Source organism: Silurus meridionalis, chromosome 15 (genome assembly GCF_014805685.1).
Source record: "Silurus meridionalis isolate SWU-2019-XX chromosome 15, ASM1480568v1, whole genome shotgun sequence".
Taxonomy (NCBI): Eukaryota; Metazoa; Chordata; class Actinopteri; order Siluriformes; family Siluridae; genus Silurus; species Silurus meridionalis.
In genome coordinates this window covers 7,946,461-7,973,370 of record NC_060898.1, presented here as the reverse complement: position 1 = coordinate 7,973,370, position 26,910 = coordinate 7,946,461, and the positions used below count along the sequence as shown (strand labels likewise).

Below are 26,910 nucleotides of genomic sequence, written 5' to 3'. Positions count from 1 at the left end.
ATACTCTTTCTTGCTCTTTATTTTCTTGCCTTCCTAGGATTGTAGCTTTTAGATGATTCTACTACTAGCCCAAGGGTAATACTAATAATATAATAAAATCATCATAAATCCCACTTCATATTAGATGTCTTTAACAATATGTTTAACATATGTTTAAAAAATAAATAAAAAAATAAACGTGTTCGGTACAATGATTCTAATTGTGTACAGTGAATGACTGTTTATGTCGTACCGGAAGTTCCGCCCGTAGTTCGCTCAAAGACTCACTGGGCATAGGAAACAGGGTATCAACAAAAATTGGTGGACGCCCCACCATACATTTTTTATGTGCTTTTTGAACACCCCATTCCACAATCCTCAACTTGTCTGGGAAGGTGTTCCACTAGATTTTGTGGTGGTGGAGAATTGTAATCATTTAGCCAAAAGGGTTTTAATAAGGTACTGATGTAGGGTGAGGAGGCCTGAGGTGCACTCAGTGTTCCAGATTATCCCAAAGGTGTTAGAGTTGAGGTCAGAGCTCTGTAGCAGGCCACTCAAGATCCTCCACTCTAACCCATGTAAACCATATCTTTATTTAGCTTGTTTTGTCATGCTGGAACAGGTTTGGGTCTCCTACTTTAAAGAAAGGGAAAATGTAATGCTACCACACCCTAAGACATCCTATACAATTGTCTGCCTCAGACTTGGTGTTAACAGTTTGAGGAAGAACCATATATGGCTGGAAAAACCGAGTGACCCAATACTTTTGTCCATTTAGTGTATGTTGGGAATTTTCAAACAGGTCTTAAAAGGGAGTGCAAGAACTCAATGATAATAGATAGCGGAAATCTTATTGAAAGGAACAATTAGAATTCTATCTTTCTACTTTTCTTTCATTTAGGATGGTGTGATAATGTTGCGCACAGATCGCAGTACTCCTCAGCCATCTGCCTGTACTACGCCAAGCTCAGAGGAACAAGCTAGTCCTGTTGAAACTTCAACTTTTAACTCTGACCCTCACAACCCATTAATGAGCACACTGATGCCCCAGCTTGGCCCTTCTGCACCGGGGGTGCAGCTCATGCCACCAGGTGTGTGTGTTTGTCTTTACTTCACTAATTTGTCACAACATTTGAGTAATTATCAGGTTTTTGCCAAGAGATAGAGATTGTTACTGTTGTCCTAAACATTGTAAGGCTTATCATGAGTTCCTCTGGCTCTTATTTTTCACTACTTGATTTCTCTTCCAGCTCCAACTGCTATTTTGCAAGATGGGTCTGTTTCTCTGCAGCACGGCTCTCCCCCAAATGAGGGTGTCCCATTTAACTCTGCAGTCACTGCGCCTCCCCAGCCTGGCTACATCCCTCAATACCAGACTGAGGACCAGGGACCATACTCATCTTTGCCAGCCCAAAGTCCCACTCTTCCACCCCCCAACATGCCTCCCCAAATTCCCCAATACACACCCATGGAAATTCCACCTCAGCTGCCTCCTCAAACACCATCTCAAATGTCTCCCCACATGTCCCCCCACTTTTCTCCCCATATGCCTCCTCATATGCCTCCTCATATGTCCCCCCATCTGCCTCCCCATAATCCACACCAGGTTCCTGGAGTAAATCCTACACCTACTCCTCCATCTCCACAGCAGCTCCAGCCTTCTTCACCTTCCCATGGTCCACCTTCTCACATGGACTTCTATGACAACATGGCACAGATGGTGAGTTGTTTTTTGTTCATTTTTGTTGGTTGATTGATTGCAAAAAGTGTATTTGATGTGTTCTTTTTTTGGTAACAATCAACTGATTGCGTTTTTAGAGTACAGGAAGAAGATCCAGAACGACATCACAATCTTCAGTGCACAGGGTATGATTTCTGTCTTTATAAAAAATATTGATAATATAATGCAATTAAAAATAGTATTATGTTCTCAATCATTGGTTTTCCAGAGACTTCCTATGATATACTTAATTTGAAGTTTAATTATAAGTTTCTTTAACTATATCCACATTATACACTGATAGCTACTTTATTGTGAACGATAAATCATTTGGCAGCAGCACAATGCATAAACACATGCAAGAGCTCTGATTAGACTTGAGAATGGGGGGGATTTCTGAACCTGCTGATTGTTTTTTACATGCAACAGTCTACAGTTTTTAGAGAGAAGTGTGAAAATTGCCACACTGGTTTGACCTGACATGGAGGTAACAGGGGTTTCAAGAAATGTCCTTACATTACATCTCAGATTGCAATCTGATCTAAGTTGGACATAAACTCACTGACCCATCAAGACCAGGTGAAGATTTTGAGGGTTTTAGTGATGCTGTGCCAACAACAATTTACTGAAAAGACAAATGGAAGCTGTTGTGTTCTACTTTAAGGTTTGATAGGTGTTTAGCTTTTCTGCTCAACATTGACCAGTCTGCGTATTTGCCTCTGGCTTCTGTAATCAGCAAGGAGTTTTTGCTCACTGAACTGCCACTCATTGGGTGTTTTTTGTTTTTCACGATATTCTGTGTAAATGTGCTGGAATGTTAATTCTGAAATTCAAACCAGCATCTAATAACAATTGTACCAAAATCCATGCCATGGACAAAGTTACCACACCCCCCTTCCCCGTATTGCCGTTTTACATAAAAATTAACCTCATGCCTATTGACCTGTTATTCATTGTGCTGTTGCTATGCGATTGGCCAATTGCATCTTGACTTAATTGCATGTATGAGCACGGGTACCAGGTGCTCCTTTCAAAGTCACCAGTAAAGACTACGTTTAACCTTTGCCTCCTTCTCACTTAGATGCCTGGACGTCGCTCACGCACTACGTCAGAGTCATCCACTCATTCGACAGGACGGGAGCGCAGCAACTCTTTAGCCAATCAAAGCTCTCCTCCTCCACCAATACCAGAGGCCCCTGTTCAGGAAGCACCTAAGAAAAACAAGAAAGACTCTCCCAAAAAGGTACATGCACTCACATGTATGTTGTGAGTCGACTTTGAATGGCAAAAAAAGTGAAACACAAAATCATTAAATGACACAAAATAAAAACTTTTGTACTTTTTTCAATTTCATAAAACTATTTGCAACTACTCTTTCTTCACAGGGAGGAGGTGGAGGCATCTTCGGCTGGATATACCGAAGGGGAAAGAATGAAGTTCATTTGCCAGATGACAAGAACAAATCTGTAAGAGTTTTTTTTTTTTTTTTTTCCCCAGACTTTTTCAGATGGTGCACATAATTTTTAGAAAGCAAATTCAATATAGGCTTATATTGAATAAATAATAATGAAATCATTTCTCTGACAGATTGTTTGGGATGAAACGAAGCAGAAATGGGTGAATCTGGATGAACCAGAAGAGGAGGTGTGTGTGTTTTTTTTGTTTGTTGTTTTTTTTGGGAGTTGTACTTAATGAAACTCTTTCGAAACTCACTTTTAGATTATGCAATACAATGCATTGTCTAATTATTGTTTGTGTTTAGAAAAAGCCTCTTCCTCCTCCACCATCAATGTTCCCAAATGCTCCAATGGGGGGCAACATGGGGGGCGGACCACCAAGCGGACCAGCTGCAGGGCCATCTGTTAATATGTTTTCCAGGAAAGCAGGTGAGTGCTTCCATGTTGTGTATGTAAATGAGCAGAAATGTTTTCCATGTAACAGGAGATAAAATACATTTATTTATAGGCTAGTTTAATGCAGCATCAACAACCACTTAGTTTTGGTTATAGATACATTTTGTCAGTCTCAGGGTCATCATTAAACGTCCTGTGCACAGACAGGGTCCAGTGGCTGAAATGAAAACCAAAAAATATGGTCAAGTTTATTTTTATAGCGTTTTCACAACAGACATTGTCCCAAAGCAGCTTTACAGAATATGCATCTCCAAAAAATATGGTGTGCATTCGCTCACTCAGCCCACTTAGGCATCAGGCTTTTCCTGCTCTTTCTGTTTTCAGGAAATTAGTTTTTCACCAACCTTTTTGAAACTGAGAGCTACTTCTTGGGTAACGATTAATGTAAAGGGCTACCAGTTTGATACACACTTCTGAAATAACAAATTTGCTCAATTTACCTTTAATTATGTTATTATTAATAATTGATGATATTCATATGAGGCATATGCTGTATGAGAGGTTGGACACTAAGGAAGGGGAAAAGAATTTGTACCGATTGGCCAGGCAGAGGGACCGAGCTGGAAAGGATGTACTGCAAGTTAGAGCAATAAAGGATGGGGATGGAAATGTGTTGACTAGTTAGGAGAGTGTGCTGAGGATGAAGGGAGTATTTTGAGCAGCTGATGAACGAGGAAAATGAGAGAGAGAAGGTTGGATGGTGTGGAGATGGTGAAACAGGAAGTGGATAGTATTAGTAAGGAGGAAGTGAGAGCAGCGATTAAAAGGATGAAGAGTGGAAAGTCGGTTGGACCAGATGACATACCAGTAGAAGCATGGAGATGTTTAGGAGAGATGGCAGTGGAGTTTTTAACCAGATTGTTTAACCAGATTCTGGAAGGTGAGAGGATGCCTGAGGAATGGAGAAGGAGTGTGCTGGTACCAATCTTTGAGCATAAGGGAGATGTGCAGTCCTGCTGTAACTACAGAGGAATTAAGTTGATCAGTTACACCATGAAGTTATGGGAAAGAGTAGTGGAAGCCAGGCTGAGAGAAGAGGTGACCATCTGTGAGCAACAGTATAGTTTCATGCTGAGGAAGAGCACCACAAATGCCTTATTTGCTTTGGGAATGTTGATGGAGAAGTATAGAGAAGGACAGAAGGAATTGCTTTGTGGTTTTATGGAAAACGTACGACAGGGTGCCAAGAGAGGAGTTGTGGTACTGTATGAGGAAGTCAAGTGTGTCAGAGAAGTATGTGAGGTGGTGCAGGACATGTATGAGGGAAGTGTGCAGTAGGAACAACAGACTGGTTCAAGGTGAAGGTTGGACTGCATCAAGGATCGGCCCTGAGCCCTTTCCTGTTTGCAGTGGTGATGGACAGTTTGACGGACGAGGTCAGACAGGAGTCTCCCTGGACTATGATGTTTGCGGATGATAATGTAATTTGTGGTGAGAGTAGTGAGCAGGTTGAGAAGAGCCTGGAGAGGTGGAGGTATGCGCTGGAGAGAAAGGGAATGAAAGTCGGTAGGAGTAAGACAGAGTACATGTGCGTAAATGAGAGGGAAGGCAGTGGAGTGGTGCGGTTGCAGGGAGAAGAGGTGGAGAAGGCAGTGGAGTGGTGCGGTTGCAGGGAGAAGAGGTGGAGAAGGTAGTGGAGTTCAGCTACCTGGGATCAACAGTGCAAAGTAATGGAGAGTGTGTTAGAGAAGTAAAGAAAAGAGTGCAGGCAGGGTGGAGTGGGTGGAGAAGAGTGGCAGGAGTGATTTGTGATAGAAGAGTATCTGCGAGAATAAAAGGGAAAGTTTATAGGACTGTGGTGAGACCTGCAATGTTGTATGGATTAGAGACAGTGGCATTGAGAAAAAGACAGGAGGTGGAGCTGGAGGTAGCAGAGCTGAAGATGTTGAGGTTTTCGTTGAGAGTGATGAGGATGGACAAGATTAGACATTAGTTTATTAGAGGGACAGCGCATGTAGGACGTTTTGGTGACACGGTGAGAGAGGCGAGATTGAGAAGGTTTGGACATGTGCAGAGGAGGGACATGGGGTATATCAGTAGGAGAATGCTAAGGATGGAGCCACCAGGAAGGAGGAAAAGAGGAAGGCCAAAGAGGAGGTTAATGGATGTGGTGAGGGAAGACATGCAGGTAGTTGGTGTGAAAGAGGCAGATGTAGAGGACAGGGTGCTATGGAGACGGATGATCCGCTGTGGCGACCACTAATGGGAGCAGCCAAAAGATCATCTAGTCATTTATATTTTAATATTGTCATTTTTAAATTCACACCAGTGCAAGTGTGATTTTGTAAGGAAACCACCAGCCATGCCTCCCTTCAAGGCTCTAACTCTCACTCAGCCTCTCCCTGCTCTAATCACCTATACCTGTTCCCCTGTTCTACTCGTTACCGTAAGAGATCTACCGGACTTTCCTGGCTCCGCTTCGGAGAAAGCGCTCTAAATAGGTTTGCCTTTAACAGTTCACATTGGCGATCATCCCTGAACTACCCGCATTACGGATTCTACCCGCATTATAGATTCTACCCACTCTCTGATTCGTATTCCTCCTCAGCTCTGGTTTCCAACTCTTGGTCTATCTGTGAAAGTAAAAAAAAAAAAAAAAGAATAGCAACAAAAAAAAAAATTGATGCAGTTTACTGGTAAGTGGCACTATGGTGAGCTATTTTTAGAAAAGGCCCACAGGCACCATGTCTGTGACCCCTGGTTTAAGGGTGCAAGGTTTAAACAACAACTACTGGTTACAAATACAAGCAATCAAATCAGGAATAGGACTCTGTTCCTCAAAAAAGGAACAAAAATCACATGGACATTGTGCAGTATTATGGGTGACATCAGAGATTTAGCTGTGCACATCATGTAATCATCTGTTTTACTCTTAGGTACTAGGGCTCGGTATGTGGACGTGTTTAATTCGGGTCGTCGGAACTCCAACCCTGCACCTGCTGTCGCTCCACCTGCCGATCTGTTTGCTCCTCTTGCACCCATGGCCATGCCAGCGAACCTCTTCGTTCCCACTGCAGGTAGGGTGTGTGTACGTGTCAGGGTGTATGCATGCATTAGGGACGGTAAGATTCACTGATTCGCATCGGTGCATCGCCATCAAAGCTAATGATGTGCTGCATCGATTTAAAAAAGTGTGTATCGAATGCAATTTGGAATTTGTATTGTGATGTAACACTGCGGAGACCAAAGCCTGTCCTGAGAGCCATATAGAATATAGATTACCATGGCAGAAGTAGAGCTGCATCTTCCTGCAGACTGAACAGGAAAAATAATATCTGGTTTTATTTAATCTTTTTTTTCTAGGGAACTGCAATCTGTATCATATTGAATTATATTGCATCCTATTTTTTTCTTTGCATCAAATCATATCGTCAAGTTTATCTTAAGGATCCTTAATCTAGCGTACCAGTGTAGATTTATTCATTGCTAGAGACTTAAAGCACTTTTGTACGTTGCTCTGAACAAGGGCGTCTGCTACATGCCATAAATGTAAATAGTGTTTAATCAAATCTAATTCGGATCGCGCTACATTATAATAGGGGTGAAGCGTACCGCATCGCATCTGTAGCTGCTGCATCTTTAATGTATCGTGTCATTGGCTGTGCATCGAGATGCGAAACGCACCGGCCTTAGTTATGGAGATAAACATCTGTAGTATGCATGTATGTCTGTACAAAGCAGTACTGGTGATTACTTGCGTGTGTGTGAGAATTTATTTCATTAATGCTTTCACACACCTCCTCAGCACCAGACGATCGACAACCAATGGAGGGAAGTGTTCCAGACAGCAATGGAAATACAGAACACATTCAGCCCAATGCTACAGGTCCACAGGTATGTACACACACACACACACACACACCCAAACACAAATCAGTATATGGTAAGTTACAAAAAATGTATAATAATAAATACATTTTTCCAGCTCTCACCCACTCTTCTTCCAAATACACATGAAGTTAGCCAGCTGCATCTTTTTTAAAAACTGTGCAAAATGCTACGTCAAAGCGCAACGTAGAGCAAAGAGCACTTTGCCAAAAAAAATGCTATCCACCCTCTTCTGTACTCCCGAACTCACAGATGCCCACAATTGGTTAATGAAGATGTAATTGACACGGGCGAGAGATCCTTCATACCCAGAAATGGCTACAGATGACTGTGGCATTCTAACTTCTTTTTTTTATTGTGCCAATTGAGAATGTTTTACTCAACCTATCACCAAACTTCATGTGCTTGTGATCCTTCCAGATGTTTAATCCAACTATTTTGCCCTCGGGTCCGGAAGGTGCTCATTCTGGAGAGGTAGAGTAACCCTTTCCCTCTGAGCTTTCACCTCTCATGGATTTGTAGGCCAGTTCATTGCACCATGCTCTATCCTCTCGGTCATGAACATACATCCATGGCCAGCTTAGTTACTCAGCTTAATAATTACATGCAGTGCATATTCAGTTTCACACACACCAGCATGCACACACAACGGTTCACACAGAATGCATGTTTGCACACGCTGTGTTTTAAATGTATTAACAAGATTTTTACTGTCACAAACAGTACACTGCCAGTTAGTGGTTAGCGGCTAACACTAGCGCTATGGATTTTTAAAGAAAAGAATCCTAAAAACTCCACATATCGAGGGAGTGAATGAATGACAGACATTTGTTAAAGTATGCTGAAATAAGTAGAAGAGTTCAGTTATAAACAGTTATAAAATATAATTTTCTATATTATTTAACCAAGCTGGAATTTTATTTAAAATTGTTTTCAAATTTTAAACTGTTTAAATGTGGATCACAAATGTTAATAATACTAAACTGCATTAATACAAAACAAGCAGTTTCAGTTTGTATATAAATATATCACACAAGCATATATTATATTTATATATCTATACATCAAATCATCTTCGATTTACTTAAAGCAACAAAATCTGATCTTTTTTTCTGATACATATTCAACCTATTTTCCCAGAAACATATCCTTTTTTTAAATTAACAAAAAAAATTGTAATCTTTTTTCATCATATATATATATATCTTTTTGGTCACGTCTATCCAGTTATCTAAAGTTGCTCTCTCTTGTTGTAATCATTTACTTGTGATTGTTTTCTGAGTTCTCATAGTTATTTGGATATTAGACTGAAGCCTTGTATGTGATTTGGGTAAACCAAACATCCATAACTCTTAATTGCAATTGCAACTCAGACCCTGCGTGTTTTGTGACCGGAAATCTCACGAACAAAAAGATCTATGCAGCTTATAAGTTGATAAAATATTATTATACTCATAAATAATATTAGTGAGTTTAATTTGGCAAATGTAAAAATGTTTTCCAGAACTGACATAAAAAAATGACGATTTTTTATTCATTAATTTGATGTATATACATTTTTTTATTTAGAAAGTAGAGATCAGAATCATGCTGAAGTGTAGACGCCGTCATGACAGTTTGACGCTCGCACTCATACTTCACACCGATGATATCAAATCCCGTCTTTAGAAATCAGCACTCTTAAAACTTTCACCAGTGTGCATAATCTTAAAACCCTTTGTGCTGCTCTTAAGTGCATGAGTGTGTGTGTGTGTGTGTGTGTGTGTGAATGCGTGCCAAGACTGTGTGTGGCATGCACACACACACACACCCCCACACTAATGTGGTGCTGCAAAGAAAATTGGCTCTGATGTAATGGTTTTGTGTCTTGATCAACACGGCCATTCTGCATGGGATTAATTTCGCTGTTGTGGTGTTTGATTTTTTCCTACTGTTCTAGCTCTCACGTTCTAGTTCAATGAGTTCTTTATCACGAGAAGTGAGTCGGCATTTAAACCAGGTACCAACAGTTGGGTGTCGCTACTACACATTCCAGTTCTCTCTCTCTCTCTCTCTCTCTCTCTCTCTCTCTCTCACTCTCTCTCTCACTCTATATTTGACACACATCCACACAGACAGCATTTCCACTTCCACTTGCACCTCCAGCAGTGTTCTAAGCTGCTACCTAAGTCGAGCTCCCTGATTGGCTGGGAGTAAAGCTGGTGCAGCGAAGAGAAATTCTGCTTATCCCCATCAAGCATGTTCTCGCTAACCCTGTCCTCTTTGCATGTTATTAATCAGCATCAGTTGTCCTGTATTTTGATGTAAAAAGGTAGATGCCCCATTGAGCAAAGCTAGATGCTTCAATAGCTCCGCCTTCCCGGCAGTGCAGTTTCAGCTCACTGACTCGAAATTAGAGCTGCAGTTCAAAACAAGACATTGCCTGGGTCAATTCATAACAGTTTACCCTTGTGAGTTTTGTCTACAGCTGAAGACACAGACATTTTGGAGGCACCCCCACAGCCCCTATGGTACCTTAGTGAAGACATTGTCACTTTAATACAATAATGTGTTTTTAAAAATTTGATAATTTGTTAGTGAAAACATAGTTTAAAATCGTATTCCTAACATCCCTGAACATTTGGTCCTGCTAAGGATTCCTGCAAGTTTTTAAATAATCCGCAACTTGCTGTAAGGTTCCAAATAAGAACCCGCAAATTTTCCGAGCCGCAACTTCCGAACGGGGTTGACTGTAGAACACGTTAGGACGTCAGCTGTATTCCATCTTCCTGGAAGCTTGTGCACTCATCGTTATTCTTCACTTATTATTTAAATTCCCCGCATAGAGTCTTATGGGTTTCTGATCAAGTCGGGACATTGGCGGACGTGACTACACTGATTAGTAATCGCTTGTGATGTGGCATCTACAGTTTTTTTTTTTTTATCTTCATGGTCTGTATAGTACACATAGATAGCTGCTCCAGCTGATCTAAAGCTCATTGCGTTCAATGCAATTTGAAGTGAAAAGTGTTAATGGGTTATATTAAAGTGCAGCAATAATACTGCTCATTGTCATTTCTACAGCTCGCTCCAAAATTATTGACAGCTGTCAATAAACTAAAAAAAAAAAAAAAAGCAAAAATTTACATTCGGCCATGATGGGGTGTCTTAATTGTGCTGCCTGGTGCTAGATGACAAATCGATTTTTTTTTTTTGGTACATGCAATACAATGCCATTAGTTTTCCTGGAGAGGAAACATGGATCTCCCTTCCACAAGAAGGTGCCCAGGCATTTTTACACTATTACTGGAGTTGAGTACATAAATGACTATATGGTTAATTATTTCAGGTTCTAACTAAAAAAAAAAATCAAGTAAATTTTAAATGAAAGCTCTAAAACTAGTTTAGATTGTCTTTGCAGTGGCTAAGTAATTGTACTATACATGAACTCGCTGTGTATGTCCTCATGTACAATGTATGCTCTACCACTATACTTACAACATCTGTGTTTTTAGGTCCCTACAGAAATACCGGCCCAGGGACCTCCGCCCACCGGGGGCGTGACTTTCTATAACCCCTCCCAGTTTGCACAGGTAAGCACAGGTTAGGTTCATTTGGTTCTGATTGGCTCATTGTTGTTGTTTTTTATCTGGAAACTTTAAAGTATTTAATGATTTGGATGTTAGAATGAAAGGTTTACATTTTTGGCATTTAAACCTCAGTTCTGAAGTTTTTTGGAGATAAAAGCACAAGACAGGGGCACTAGAGAATCCCGATAAGTGAGTCTGTCCTAATATCGAGTAGAAGTTTAGTTTACTATTTCATCAGATTTTCAATTAATTTAATTTGAACTATTTATATGATGCATCGTGTGGATGGAATGTAAAAAAAAAAAAAAAAAAAAGCACAATCTTATCTTCTGGTGTCCACAAACTTTTGTCTATATAGTTTACTGTGCCATTTATGTCTGTGGAAATGTAAAAAAATGTAAAGTCTATATCTCCAAAATGAACTACATGATCGCAATCATTCGATATTTAAATAGTTGGATTATGTACCAAGGAGCATCAGTGTAGTTTCAACAGCAGAGTGAAGTTAAATTTCTATCACAGGCAGTCCTTGAGTGAGTCAAAATACCCATCAATAATAAATGAATGTCTCTTTCTTTCTCTCAGGCCATGCCCCCAGCTCGTTCTCGTCTAGGCCGGCTGGGACAGCGCGAGTACCCAACACTGAAATAGATGTCCACAGATCAATCTGTGTTGGTTTATTTTTACATCTCATCAGACTGAATTAATCCAGAATTGGACAAATACCGGCATCTGGCCTTGCAGTTTTCATCATCATCGTTGTACTCTTATTTTACCTTGCTTCACAAAAACCCTAAAAAAAGAGCTGTGGATTCCTTTCATCTCTGTCTTTTCTTTTGTCCTGTGTTTTACTGGATTGGTCCTATACCAGTGTAATCTTTAAGTGCAATAATTGTTTAGCTTTCAGTTAGACTTTCCTAACTAACTGCATTTCAACATCTGTGTTTGTGTGTGTGTGTGTGCATGTGTGTGTAAGAGAGAAATAAAGAGGGGAGTGCCATTGGGATGGAGACAGCGCGCACCTTGCCTGTTTTCATCATCGGAAAGGTCGTTGGGAGATTTTAGATATTTATTAAGGCTTTCTATCGGAACGAGACAAACTTTTTTTTCTTTTTTTTTTAATAATCACCAATCCCAGATCTGTATATTTCCGAATGAATATTTATGAGCTGTCTGTAGTGTGTCCTTGTTCTCCTGATTCAACTTTTGATTTGCATATGTTTGTGATTTATATTGAGTTCTCCATATTTCACTGCTTAGATTACTTAATTATTTTTTTTTTATTAATGATTTTTTTTCCTTCTTAATCCTTTCTCATAAAAACCCAATCGCCGCTAGTCTCGTTCCTTTGGTCACTGCTAGGGATTGTCTTTTTGTAATCTCAAAGGATTCACAACCTCTTTGAAGGAAGCCTGGACTTTTCCATTGTGTTTCAAATTCAATGTAAAATTACTCAACAGAAAAAAAGAATAAACATATTTTTGAGCTCTTTAGCACAATGGGATGTGTGCCACTGGTTCGTTTTACTTGCGTAAATAAAGCTTTTGTGTAAAATTTTTAATACAAGATCATTTTTGTCCCAAAAGCTTGCGTACAAAATCTGATTCAACAAACGCACGGTTTATAATTCAATGGAATATACACTCACTGGCCTTCTTGATAGGAACACCTGTACCCCTTCTCATTCATGCAAATGATTAATGGAGCTGTGCAGTGCATAAAATTAGGCAAATACGTGTCAAGAGAGTTTCAGTGTTCAAATCATGCATCAGAATAGGATCAGTAGATATGGTCTCACCATAAACCTGCAGTCAGATACTGGAAAAAAACATCAGCCGTCTGTAGCGGAAAGCTGGCGTGGTCTGATGTAGTCCATCTGCCTCAAGGTTTGATGTGCATTCTGAGATGCTTTTCTGCTCAGCGTGGTTGTAAAGAGTGATTCTTTGATATACTTCTGATAAATCATCTGATTATAAACTATAATATATTATATTGTGCAAAAGATTGTATTCATGATGTATGCTAAAAGGTTCATAAGGCGGTTGAACCGTTAAACCTCTCGTGGTGGTGATTTATTAATGTTTTCAGGATCAGAGATTTTCTTTAAAAACGTTTTACTGTTTCCTTTAAATAAAGGATTGTCCAACTACATACAACCACCTCAAATTCTTAGATCATAAAATATCTCGTATCTATAACGAAAACTAATGCAGAAAGAGAATTGCAGTAGAAGAGCACATTTCCCACTCCATATTTGCTTTACAGTGGGGGAAATAATTATTTGATCCCCTGATGATTTTGTGAGTTTACTCCCTTACAAAGAAATGAACAGTGTAGAATTTTTATGGTGGGTTTATTTTAACAGAAAGAGACAATATAAAAATAATTCATAAAAAAATAAACATTAAAGAAAGGTTATAAATGTATTTGTATTTGATCCCCTACCAAATTAGCAAGAATTCTGACTCCCACAGACCCAAATTAGTCCTGTCCTTTTAAGAAAGAACTTCTAATATCAACTGATTATGTGTATAAGACCCCCGTCACAGAATCAATCTCTTCCATTCAAACCTCTCCACCACCATGGGCAAGACCAAAAAGCGGTCACGGGATGTCAGGGACCTGCACAAGGCTGGAATGTACTACAAGAGCATCAGATTGTTGCCTTGGCCCAACGCTTTGGTCAGTGTCGTGCTGGAAGACCCATCCACCACCCATCTTTAATGTTCTATGTGAGGCCCGAACATTATTCGCCCATTCAATCAGATTCAAATTAATTTATATATAATATTAATTTATTTTTTCTTTCTCTTTGTTTAAATAAACCTACCATAAAAATTCTAGACTGTTCATTTCTTTGTAAGGGGTAAATTTATAAAACCAGCAGGGGATCAAATAATTATTTCCCCCACTGAAATCCATAAATAAGATATTATGTAGTATTTAGTGTGTGTCTGGTTGGGCCTGATTCAGTGCGTTCTCCTGTGAACAAAACAAAACAGAAAAGACATTCAAGATGCAGTTTTCTCCTGTACCAGCATAATTTATGAACAAGATGGAATTTGTACACAAAACTTCATGAATATTCAGAATGTTGATTATGTACTGCATCAAACAACAGGTCTATGGCAGACTGTAAAATCGTATACAGGATCAAAACTGTTATCAGATTTTACTTGGACACATAAACCTTGTTTAACTTCTTCACATGCACATGATGATCAGATGATTAATGAATCGTGCTCAAACATAACCATATAAGAGAACAGACAATGAAATATACACCGATCAGCCATAACATTAAAAGCAATATTGTGGAAGTCTCCCTTGTGCTGCTAAAACAAATCTAACTTGTCTGGCATGGCCTCCGCAAATTGCTGTTGTATCTGGTACCAAGATGTAAGCAGTAGATCCTTTTAGTCCCATCACATTTTTACCCATTTGTGCTGGGAGATGGCACTAGATGGGCTACCCATGCACATCAGTGAGCTTTGGGTGGTCAGAACACTGTCTCTGGTTCATCTGGTGTCTTTGGACCATATTTGGTCATTGTTGACCACTGCATACATGAAACACTCCAGAAGATTTGGAGATGCTCTGACCCAGCCTTCAAGACTTCATTCAATTCCTTGTGCTTGCCCATTTTTCCTGCTTTCAACACACTGATATCCAGAAATGACTTCACTTGCTGCCATTGTTATTGGCAAGTAAAAGTGTCAAAGGTTTTAATATTACAGCTGATAAAAGCTGAATCTGGCAATCTGACAACTGGACGTTTTAATTAACAGTCTGTCAAATGTTTAGACCTTGCGCGAGTGTCTCTGTGTACACACCCGAGCGCTCTTTGCTCGCTGCACTGCAAATACCAGCATGGTCCGATCAGACAGAATCTGGTGCAGTTTGCCGAGGTCCATTTCCAACAGCATACCTACAAACAAACAACACATATTATATCATTATTACACAAATTACAGAACACTGTAAACAAGTTTTTTTTTTTTTTTTTTTACCTGACTAGAACTACCAAGTTATACACAGGTTACACCTGAATATCTCCTGGTGCATGTCCGACAAGCCTAGTCAAATCATTCATGAATGATTCAATCCGATGGGAAAAAAAACTAGCCTGAGCAGCCTTGTTGAATCTGACTGGCAAGAGGAAACACTTTCTCCACACGTTTTTGAGAAAAGGTGGCCTGTTCCTCAAATACTGTAGTTTTCTGATGCATTTAAAACTTGCATACATGATTTCTTCTGGGAATCTGAATATAAGCACCATACAGATCAACAGGATTAGATTTTAATTAGATTTTAATTTCCATCCTTTTATTCTAACATTAACATAAGTTGCATAGAAACACCTGTTTTTTTATACTATGGGATCTACCTTTTCTATAGCATCTAATATTTCTACAGAGGAATGAACCTTTTAGATGACAGCCATGACCTTTAAAAGTTTTTAGTCCTCAGTTCTTCCTTGTATGCGTTTGGCTTTTAGCTGCGCTGACGCATATCTGTGGAATCTACTTCCTCTGGATATTCGCAGCAGTGACTCTTTCTCTATTTTTAAATCCTGTTCGAAATCTTTTCAGGTATTCATATCATTGGCATGTATTTGTAGGTCTTATTGGCTGTATAGTGTTTCATTATCAACAACAAACTGCTGTTAATTGGTTTTGGTTTTTATTGTATGTAATGTGTCCATGAGTGTCATGTAATGCACCCATAATTAAAATTTATTATTAGTATTATGACCCTGAAAAATGAGTGCATGCTGCTGAACTGTAGTTTGAAAGGTATGGCGATGAGGCAGTCTGAGGCAATGCAAGCATCGGAAAATGTGACCATGGTGAGTTACCAAGGCACCACCATGAGTCCATCTGTCTTTGTTATTTTGTAACCTGCATCCTCCTGTTAGGACCTGCTGGATTGCTTCATACAAACATTATAATTACATAAATGTCACCCAATATACAGGACTAGCTGTCTTACTAAGGTGTTTATCAACTCCTTTATAGTGTGGACCAACATGTGTACATTTAGAGGAACTGTTCTAATCCTAATTATGCCAATGCATGCAACAAGTTTGAACTCTTGAAGCATTAGTGCTGGCTGTGCCCTGTTTGCTGCACTTGTTTATTCATCCAGGAGGTAACTTGGATCGCATTCTGGTTTCCTTGTTTCACTTGTTAGTCAGTGTTGAGCTTAAGCTTTGAATAATTGTCAATATATTGTAACATGTTGTATATGTTGATACATGTTTATGCGATACATGTGATAGTCAAACACAGTTTCAATGACATAGCTGGTACCTATCCTTTAGATATTGAATGCATGAGCACAAGTGCAATGTGGGAAATCCAAGTTTTCAACATGGTCTCTGTGTTGTATCGTAGCTGGTTAGCTCAGCTAGCTTAGCTCAGCTAACCAGCACAGACTTAAAACATTTAAATGAGAAAAACACTGAAATAGAAACAAACAGACAGTACAGCTATCCCCAATTCTGAAGGAAAGACAAGCGTCACAGTCTGTAATTTGTAAGAGGTTATCAGCCAGGACAAGTGCATAGTTCTATACCCCATATTCATGTAGTCTGATATAAACCCAAAAAGTCAGAAGGACAAAGGGATTGATTGCTGGGAAAGGGCTGTGTCACATGTATGTCATTATGTGAAGCAAAGTTGGTATTTAGATGTTAAACTATTAGGAGTGACATACACTGATTTCTCTAACACAAAAACAATTCTAACTATATCTCTAAACCACACATGATGCAAAACACAACAAGCTTACCGGTGATATCAGCACAGTGGACTGGTTCAATCTCTTGTACAAGTGCAAATAGTTTCTCTCCAATCACTTCCACTTCATCTTGGTCAGAGATGTCACTCACATCAGTCTCCCCTTGACCCTGTGTACAACTAGCCCTGAAAATTAGAAAACATTTCAGAAATAAGGGCGGAGGAAATAGCACTAACACGAGCAATGACAGAATTTTTTCTTTAATGAGATCCAACGCCTTGCAGTCGAATATAAAAAGGGACGACATAATGCTTTGCGTTCATCTGATGATGTTTTCAAAGGGTTTTGATAGATTTGTGTCAATTTTGACTAAATAAATAATTAAATAAATCTCTAAACGCTCAAAAAAAAAAAAATATTATTATTATTATTATTATTATTATTATTATTATTTAATGATTGGCTTATTAGTAAAATACATCTAGGAATAATTGTTTTGTTTTAAATCAAGAGACATTTGTTCACTAAATTTTAAATGACAACCCTTGTTATTTAAACTGGAATCATGAGTGACAAGTTATTTCCTAAAAAAAATCTGGGTTCTGAAAACTGCTTTAACGAGATGTAATATGTAATTAGTTAATAGATTTGTGGTTATAAATAACTAAATAAATAATTCTCAGTACTCAATAATAAATCATGCTAGTTAGCTATTAATGATTTGAGTACACACACATACGCACCCCTGTAAGGTTTTCAGTGCCATGTTGACTTTCTCCTCCAGCAGGACTGGATCAGACAACAGCTGGTGCACCACCTTTTTCTCCTGCTCCAACAACATCCCTGTGTTTATACATTGAAAAAAGAAATGATTTAGGCCTGATTTAATGAAGCTGTAGTGAAAAGTGACTGATAAAAAGTGAGAACCTGTGATTTTCTGGGTGTATCCTGTGTCGTAAAGGTTGATAAGCTCATACAGCTGCTCTCCCAGGGAGTCCAAGGACACAGAGTCGACGTCGTCTTCCTGTGATGGTGATTTACTAGGAAGTCAAAACATCACATATACAGCTCGAAAAACACAAACTAATTAAATGTCAAAATATCTACTAACACCAAAAACCACATACTTTGATTTAAATAGAAATGATTTCTTATACTGATGTATTTTTATCTATAGAAGATAAAAGTGGCCTTAGTGCTGCTAGACATGTACATAAGCTGCTCTTATATTAGCTTTCGCTCCAGAACCAGGAGGTTTAGGGAAAACTAGTCTTTTTACTATCTGTACCAGCATGCAGTTATATTCTATATTATCTCTATAAATATGACTTACAGAATTCAAGGTCAGGCATTAAGTTGTTTTAAATCCTTCCTGTCTAATCATTACCATTTTGTAGATTTAAATGGAGAGCTATCCAGGTTAATGAAAGTAAATAATGGGGTGCCACAGGGTTCAGTTCTAGGACCCCTGCTTTTCACAATATATATGCTTCTCTCATTGAAAACAAACATCTCAATTGGCCAGGTTAATTGAGTGTGTTAAAAAAATTAAAATTTTGGATGACTGATAACTTTCTATAATTAAATTCTGATAAGGCAGAGATTTTGCTCATCTGCCCAAAAAGCAATATACAGAAGTTTCTTTGAACATTTAAAGTATCTGGCATGAAGGAGTTGGTGTTGGATCTATGGTGATCTTAGAAGTGGAGCTATTTTATAAGGAGCTCCTGGTTCCACGAAGTCAACTGACCGTATATGACTTTAGAAGAAACATTACTCATAATCTCACACTCTGTTGCTTATGTTAGTTCTCACTCTCCAGTGTTTTGTATTGTTTTAAGAGTTATAATCACACTCTTGATATCACTTAAATGAGGATGGGTTCCCCTTTTGAGTCTGGTTCATCTCAAGGTTTCTTCCTCATATCATCTAAGGGCATTTTTCTTTGCCACAATTGCCCCAGGCTGCTCATCAGGGATGAACACACATAATTCACTTACATTTTTTTAATTCTAATTTTATTCTAATTCTAATTATTCTCATTTTTATTCATAATTCTTACATTCTATGAAGCTGCTTTAAGACAATTTCCATTGTGAAAAGCACTATAGAACTGAACATGAAAATTGAAACTTGAACTATAAACATGGAAAGTCACATTTTATACACAAAAGTAAAATCATATTGAATAATTAAAATGTTTGATGTAAAATTACCACACAAACAAGGCTGAATGCACTAAATATAGTATGCCAAAATATCGTTTGGGATATTTTTGACTAATATATATATATATATATATATATATATATATATATATATATATATATATATATATATATATGGAAGCGGTGCACATGCTGTTGGTGTGTGTTACCTGTAGACTGTAGATCGGTGATTTGATGTATTACCTGGTATCATGGTGCAGGGCTGCCAGTGCTTTCTCTAGTGCTTTGGAAAGGAGAGCTTCATCCTGCAGCATCTGACTGATTACAGCCCCTGGGAGCTCCAGCAGCATTCCTACAACATAGTATTATCCCAATCTTAAATGCTGACTGATTACAAATGCTCATAGTAATTGCACGTACATTTCCCCCCATGCAGTTACCTGTTAGTTTTGGAGCCATGTCAGCGTGGTTAAGAGAAACGCGGTCGTACAGTTTCTCCCCAAGTGACTCCAGATCTTCTTCGTTATCCATCACTTGCGTTTATTACGTTGATGTGTGCGATTCTATTTGCAGGTCTGAATTCATTGTAAAGCAAGCTATCTGATTCTACACAAACCTGCTATTATTTCAGGATGTTGAATTATACAACAAACGAAAAAAACAATGACATGACTCCAAAAACTGAACCTATTCATATTAAGCAAAATCTTGAAATTTAGACGTATTAGACAGCTACAGTGAAAATTTTAAAAGTATTTAATCACATACGGCGCTTTGTTAGCCATATACTGAACTATTGGACGACTTTTAAACAAATAATTTCGTACCATTGTTAATATAGGATTAGAAACGTAGACTAAAAGGCTGAACGATTGAACCGTTTATTTACCATTGCGAAAAAGAGCGTCGCGCAAAAATGACGTCAGCGCGCCACGCTTTTCTGACGTTGACAAACCTTCAAGTTGTGTTACGCAAAATCCATCCGCACCAACGACGAAACAAATAGTGCGTGCCGTATTTCGTTGCATGCAAGCCAAAACATCAAAAATTTTATTTGGTAATACTATGATTTATAAACATACAGCATTTTATTAGATTTCAATATAATAAAATGTACACATTTGCATTTCTTGCTAGGCGCAATGATCTATATACATTTGACCGGAACCGGAACTCACCCCTTTCTCTCCCTCTTCCCCTGCTGGAAAAGGTAGCGTGGTCGGCTTGTGTTATAGTTCATATAGTTTAAAACGCTGGTTATATTGTGAAGTCGGGTGTAAGTCTCATTTATACACGTGTCATAAGGTGTAACGTTTGCTATAAATAAAGAACTGAGGTTGTATCTGTCGTTTAAAAACCAATATTATGTTGAAAACGCGGTCTGCACTGAGGCCTGCGCTCCGTCTGTCTCTCAGCGGCCAGTGCCTGAAGTTATGCTAGTTAGCGATCCCGGTCTCTCAATGCTAGCGACTTGGCAAATTTCTTCTATAATTGCTTTTACGCTTGAGTGACTCCAAATATATAGATATATATTTTTACATATTTATTTACTTTTATTTATGTATATCTCAAATGGTTGCGAGTTTATGTAATTCTAATTACCGGTATTGACCCGGCTATGTTCAGCGTGTGTAGGCTCCAAACTGAGTAACTGGACCTCTACTTTTTTCTACCTACAAATGGGAATAGTTTGTTCGGATGAATTAAATTGTATTAATTTAGGGGTCACATTTTAAACTAGGATTTGTGTTGGGCTGTTTAATTATAATGCTTTAATACATGGTTCTCATCCTCACTTCTGTTATCCAGGAACTGTCATCATGTCGTCTCACCTGCAGTGGATGGTGATCAGGAACAGCTCCAGCTTTCTCATCAAGAGGAACAAACAGACCTACAGCACTGTAAGCAGCCACTAATATTCGGTTCTGGCTCATGTAATCAGTGTTCCTTCAGTTTTTCTGTTTCAGTCAGCCGTTCAGCTCTTTGGGTTTAAAGGCTGAATGTCCTGTCGCAGCACCCAAGCGAATATAAAATGGTTTGATAAGCTGTGGAGAAGGATTTATTTTGGGACAGGAAGTCCAGGAGAATGCAACACTAAATCGTGTTTGAGATACATTATAATTCTTGTTGTGCCTTAAAAGATTTAGAAAAATAACCAAATACCAGTTAGTGATTTATTATAATTTGTTTTAATGGATTTCCCCATTGCCTGGTTGCTTGCCTGCATTATTCAGTCACCTTGATTCATATTGATGTGCTGTATGCTGGTTGTCTTTGCTGTTGCAGTTTTCAGATTTTGCCCTTCAGTTGTCAAAGGAGCATTTAGAATAATTAATTAAAACCACACTTGCAACTTGAGCACAAACCTGCCTGCCTCAATCTTTCTAAATGTTTGAATGAGGTTGACAAGACACCATCCTAGACACCGTTACTATAGAAGTGAGGCAGCAGAGAAGGGATGTGGTGTATTTTTACTGAGGTTTGGATGTGCCCTGATCCTCAAACATTAGCTTTGACAAACTTCAGAACGAAAGATAATTAAATGAAAATAATTATGTACAATACATAAATTAATAAACTTTATTTAATAATTCAAACTAGTTTCTATTTTAGAGAGAGGCCTGCAGTTTGTTTATATAGAATAATTAGTATACAAGTCAATTAAAATATGCATTACATTTGTGTTCAGTGTGGAGGTTCATATCCAAACATGAACGTGTTACAAACACACATTTAAAATGTTTGCATTTGATTTATTTCTCTGTGTGTGGTTACGTCAATTTTTGGGAAATTTTAGAAGTGTGATTTTCGGTGCATGTTTTCGGTGCTTTTTGAATTAAAAAAAAAAGGATCAGTTTGGAAATTAATTTGGTAGTCTTACCATATTTGCCCCTTGGTGTTTGATTTGTAACCACAATGGTTACCGATTCATTTTAACTTTGTGATTTACCATTTAAACTGTACCAAACAGTCCATGTCCATATGACTGCAAACTGCACAAGAAGCTTGTTTGTTAAAACAATCTATTCTTAAATCATTCCCTTTTGTTATTAATAATGGTGATTGTGTTTTTGTCTAATGCTTTTAAATATTTGTATTTTCTTTCATATTTTGCATGTCATTTTATTCTTTCAAAAAGTGCACTGTTTTGAACAACTTTTTACATTTCTGTTTCAGGAGCCAAACAACCTGAAGGCCAGAAATGCATTCCGCTTTAATGGCCTCATTCACCGCAAAACAGTCGGTGTAGAGCAGGCAGCTGATGGCAAGGGTATCGTCGTCATCCTGAAGAAACGTGCAGGTAACTACATTGCATTACATCTTTTTTGTTTTAATGCTTTATTTATGGATATATTTGTGCCGTGTGTATTTTTTTATTTGCACTGTGATAGATTCATATATGGGCTAACTGAATTAGTAGCTTTCCTTGTCTTTAAACATTAAATACACATACATGCTTCTATGAATAGTGGGTGATGAACACTAGTTATTAAATTATAATGCAAAGGTTGGTGTATGGATTTTTGTCAATGTGTGTGTCTGGGCTTCGGTCATTTATGCCATTGGAGTAATGTTTTAAAATCCTTTAACTGTGCTCAGGTCACCGCAAACCAGTGAAAGCGTACGAGAAGATCACAATCAACAAGAACTCTCGCACCACACTGAACCGCCTAAGGAACATTATCCGCAAAAACAAGTACAGGAAGGACCTTCGCATGGTAAAAACATTTACATTTTTAAGTGTATTGTATGTTGGTACTCTTGGATAATTCTTCACATGACCAAACTCACATTTTCCACTGTAAGGTTTTATTTGCAACATTTTAAATGTAATTTTGGTCAAATGTAGTTGAACAGTTTAATGCTATTTCTAAAAGAAACCCTTTTAGCATGATCTGAACTGTGGTTTTTATTCTCTTTCTCTCTCAGGCTGCTCTGAGGCGTGCCAGCGCCATCCTGAGGAGTCAGAAGCCTGTGGTGGTAAAGAAGCAACGCTCCAGAGCCCCCAAGAGTGCATAAACTTGTTCACACTGCACAAATGCTTCATTAATAAAAGTGTTTTGGTCAGATAACTTTAGTTTTTTCTCTTTTTTTTTTTTTTATTGTGCAGAACATGGTACAATTCACATTTTAAAAGTACGTTAGTCATGTGTATAAATTGAAGAGATCCTAATTTGAAAGTAGTGTTGGAAAGCTTGTATTTTCACTGTGCTCCATGGTCCGACTGCCCACAATTCTGACTTATTCTTGGGTCTGAACTCAACTAATCAGTTGCCCAAAGTCCACTGTGTCAACCTTTCTTCACTTGAGTATTGTTAAAATGACTGCTGCCACATGGGAAAACCTGATTATCTCATTAATAAGTGTAATATCTACTACTCATTATTGGGATTGAGTGGCCATCATCTGGAACTAGCTTAATGCCAATGGACTAAAAACTTCTTGGTGCTTGGGAGATCTCACTTTGAGTCATAAGGCTGTAAAGTGCTGAGCACTGAAAGCAGAACTGTACTTTGAGCAATCAGAAAACACACTGTAAGTGCAGGGTAAATTAAAGCAGACTGAAACACCTAAAAATTTTTAAGTGTGCCCAAGAGCTCCTTTCCACCAGACTCAAGGAAATTGAGTGGAGTAATTGGGGGATATTGGAATAAAAGACCAGCATTTGGGGTCCTAAGGATATATGACTGGCCTATTATTTTGTTCTGGATCTAGGATTCCAAATACCGCATTGTTCTATCAAGGGATTTTTTGACTGATGACATGAAGTATACATGCAGTGAGTCACCCATTATCTGGTCATGCTGCTGAAAAACATAAGGGGCAGGTCAGGGCTGAAAACCTCCTGTCCACCAGACAAGGTTAATCTAAAATGTTTAGCAAATACAAACCAGAGGCAGCACATTGGTGTAGTCCTACCTCAAAGCTCCAGCTTCTCCAAGTCGATCCTGTACTTGAGTTGCTCATTTTGCTCAGCTTTGCATGTTCCTGTGGTTTTCCAGCTGGTTCTTTGGATTCCAATATCTGTTCAATAACGTAGTTAACTTGTTAATGATGTTAAATGGGCCTTTGCTGTGAATGTACAAGAAAGGTGCCACATGGAAGAGCATCCAGGATGAATTCTTACCTTGCCCCAGTGTTACCAGGATTAGCTTCACATTTACCATGACCTTGATCAAGAAAAAGTGGCTTATGAAGATGACTATTAATAAATGGCTGGAATTAGCCTATATTAGTAGCTGTATTTAGATTCACACATACATCTCAGTCACGTAGCATGATTGATCTTTTTGTGTAACAGAAATCGAGTGCACATGAGTAACGTTTGTGATCAGGCCCGCTATCAGATCAATAGTGTATGTGTGGGATGGGATCATTATTTGATTAGGAGCTGTGAGCTTTGAGTCAGAAGCTTTGCTTCTGCAGCTGCAACTGAAAACCACAAACTCTCTCCTGACATTGATGTCCTTGCATGCATGCCATGTCCCTGCTGCGGGCCCTGTGTCTGTGTGTGTTGGTGTTCGTGGGTGGTTGTTGTCATGCATTTGAACTTCAGGACACAATCCACACTCTAATAGAGGAGAACATCCATCTACATGACCAGCTGGAGAACCTCACCACCGCTCTGAGAGAACTGCGGCAGCTTCTGCTTCATCACAGCAATGGTATCAAGCCATCTCTTTGTTTCTCAGTTCTTACAAAGTAAAATATTGTAAATGATTCATCTTAAGGTAATTTTCATGTGTTTTCAGGGCATAATTTCTATTTGCTTTCTAACACATTTAAAAACTAAACAACATGGCATATGACAGTGATGGGGCCGCAGTACAATGCATAACAGCATTCAGATATAAGTCAAGAGCTTGAATTATGGGTCACCTCAGAATCAGGATAATGCGATCTTAATGACTTTGTGTTATGGTGGTTGGTACTAGTTCGGTTGGTTGCTGACCTGGCACTTTTTACAGACAGCAAAAAAATAAAAACAGTGAGTGTGCAGCTGTTCTGTGGTAGCAAATGTTCTTTTGTTTTACCTGCCAGAACATGCAGACTTTACAAGTATGGTGATCAGAGAAGCATCTCAGCAGCACAAACTCAGAGTTACGTTCTTGGCTGACAGGAGCCGAACTTGATTTGGGTTGTTTTCTGCTATTGTATCCCGTTCACCTCAAGGTTTAAGGTGTCGCATGTTGTAATTCTTTTCTACTCACCACGGTTGAAAAGAGTGCTTATTTGAGTTATTACATACTTCCTGTTTTCCCAGACCCACCTGCTTATCCTTCTCTGATCACTTTCATCAACAGACCCTCACAACCACACACAGGATGCTTTTCGTTTTTTGCACCATTCAGTGCAAAATTTGTAGATTGTTGGGTGTGAAAATCTCTCAGATTATCTAAAATACTCAAGCTAGCCCGTTTGGCAGCAACAAGCATGCAGTGGTTAACATTTCAGAGAGGCTGACTGGATAACTGCTTGAATGTTGAGGTGTACAGATGTATAATAAAGTGGAGGATAGGGTGTATTTTAGAATAAAATAACATTTTTGATGTGATCTGACTGGTGTGTATTATTATTTTGATTTTGTTTTTATTAGTATTTTTGTGTCATGTTTGTGCAAGCCAGGTCATGGATACACCTTTTATACATTACATAGGATAAGTGTGGTATTTATATTGTATTTGTATGATCCTGGGGCCAGATTCAAGGTTCATGCAATTAACAATAACATTTAAATTCTTCTCTTTTAGGCCACAATCATGAACAACCTGATTTGCAGCAACGTTGGCAAGAATGGTCAAAGCACAGTAAGTGCTTTTCTGTCGCAACAACATAATTGAATTCCAACAGTGACCTACAACTCATAATATATTTCGGTTTGACATTTCTTTTTAAGCCACCCAGCCTCTATCCTAGTCGCATGAGTTTATATACTGTTTGATTTCCTTATTCTCAAGATACATAAATCCAAAAATGACTGATTTTTACTGCTTCCTTGAAAAGGAATGATTTATGTGATTAGAAATGACAAAAGATATGTGATAGCCCTATAAAAAATCTTGGGAGTGGGAATGAGCTTGATAAGATTATTATTAAGATTATAGAGTATTTCCTTAAATCTGTTTTGAGGGATTTGTATTGTCAAACTGTTTTTTTTTTTTTTTTCTTTTAGTTGAGTTCAATTTAATTTAATTCAATAGGCTATAAATAACACTTTTTATACATTTCTAGTAAACAATGTCAAAATGCAGCTTTACAATTTTTTTTTTCTTATTTGAAAAAATATATTAATTAGTCAATATTATGTTATTCCTAAAGAGAAAGTCAGTGGTGAATATGAAAGGAAATATCCCTAAGATGATTAGAAGAATCAGACTCAAAAGGGAACCCAGTAATCATTTATTGCCTGGTTATGAATTCACAGGGAACTAATGCTCACACAGTACACAATTAAATGAGTAATGTTTCGAAATTTGCAGTCTTTATTATAAAGTGTATTGTTAATACATTTGTAAAGACATTGAAATAAAGCAGCTTAACTGTACTACATAAAACAATGGTTATCTAACTACTAACCTCTGCAATTACATATTTAGTTGTTATATAAAAAGATTCTGTGATGTTTACTTGTGATTCTGAGTTTGGACCCACATACACCTTATCAATAACGAAAGCACATTGCTTTTCCAATACCCACAAACAGCCTCAGGGGGATAATCAATAAACCTCACCCTGTCCAAATCCATTAGCAGTCATGTAGTTTCAAACTGTAGTACTTTAATGAAATTTTCCATCGTACACTGGACAAGTTTTGTTGTCACCACAAGGGCATTAGTACTCAGGTACTGATGTAGGTTGAGGAGGACCGGGGTGCAGTCAGCGTGCCAGTTTATTCCAAAGGTGTTCAATAAGGATGAGGTCAGAGCTCTTTAGCCAGCCACTCAAGAGCTTTCACTCCAACCCATGTATATACTTTTGTCCACATCCCA

The 26,910-nt window shown here is 38.3% G+C and overlaps 3 protein-coding genes across 7 annotated transcripts in view; 2 read left to right on the top strand and 1 right to left on the bottom strand.

Annotated features, from left to right (window-relative positions):
* The window catches only part of sec16a (SEC16 homolog A, endoplasmic reticulum export factor), a 33,633-nt gene extending 21,131 nt beyond the window's left edge, over positions 1 to 12,502 (top strand). For 2 of the 4 annotated variants that reach the window (XM_046867548.1, XM_046867545.1), the window contains 13 exons: positions 881 to 1,070; positions 1,230 to 1,699; positions 1,798 to 1,845; positions 2,781 to 2,942; positions 3,085 to 3,165; positions 3,287 to 3,343; positions 3,462 to 3,585; positions 6,489 to 6,629; positions 7,358 to 7,446; positions 7,861 to 7,914; positions 9,380 to 9,439; positions 10,935 to 11,012; positions 11,595 to 12,502. In XM_046867548.1, coding sequence (XP_046723504.1) covers positions 881 to 1,070; positions 1,230 to 1,699; positions 1,798 to 1,845; positions 2,781 to 2,942; positions 3,085 to 3,165; positions 3,287 to 3,343; positions 3,462 to 3,585; positions 6,489 to 6,629; positions 7,358 to 7,446; positions 7,861 to 7,914; positions 9,380 to 9,439; positions 10,935 to 11,012; positions 11,595 to 11,660 — 1,620 coding nt within the window. In that variant the 3' untranslated portion in view covers positions 11,661 to 12,502. The remainder of the gene's footprint in view (positions 1 to 880; positions 1,071 to 1,229; positions 1,700 to 1,797; positions 1,846 to 2,780; positions 2,943 to 3,084; positions 3,166 to 3,286; positions 3,344 to 3,461; positions 3,586 to 6,488; positions 6,630 to 7,357; positions 7,447 to 7,860; positions 7,915 to 9,379; positions 9,440 to 10,934; positions 11,013 to 11,594) is intronic. The other 2 variants (XM_046867546.1, XM_046867547.1) reach the window with 2 other exon arrangements.
* A 560-nt stretch (positions 12,503 to 13,062) lies between these two features.
* On the bottom strand, positions 13,063 to 19,844 carry LOC124397785. The gene is made up of 7 exons (XM_046867551.1): positions 19,360 to 19,844; positions 19,163 to 19,271; positions 17,679 to 17,791; positions 17,495 to 17,594; positions 16,803 to 16,936; positions 14,843 to 14,937; positions 13,063 to 13,991 (listed from the first exon to the last, which is right to left on the bottom strand). Exons 1-7 carry the CDS (start codon positions 19,448 to 19,450, stop codon positions 13,953 to 13,955), a joined length of 681 nt encoding a protein of 226 aa, XP_046723507.1. The 5' UTR covers positions 19,451 to 19,844; the 3' UTR covers positions 13,063 to 13,952.
* A 212-nt stretch (positions 19,845 to 20,056) lies between these two features.
* rpl28 (ribosomal protein L28) lies at positions 20,057 to 22,992 on the top strand. Of its 2 annotated transcripts, none has more exons than XM_046867553.1 (5): positions 20,057 to 20,129; positions 20,729 to 20,820; positions 22,097 to 22,220; positions 22,520 to 22,638; positions 22,850 to 22,992. In XM_046867553.1, exons 2-5 carry the CDS (start codon positions 20,740 to 20,742, stop codon positions 22,937 to 22,939), a joined length of 414 nt encoding a protein of 137 aa, XP_046723509.1. In that variant the 5' UTR covers positions 20,057 to 20,129; positions 20,729 to 20,739; the 3' UTR covers positions 22,940 to 22,992. The 2 variants fall into 2 exon arrangements, with proteins under 2 accessions (XP_046723509.1, XP_046723510.1); XM_046867554.1 differs by lacking the exon at positions 20,057 to 20,129 and adding an exon at positions 20,172 to 20,195.
* The last annotated feature ends 3,918 nt before the right edge of the window (positions 22,993 to 26,910 follow it).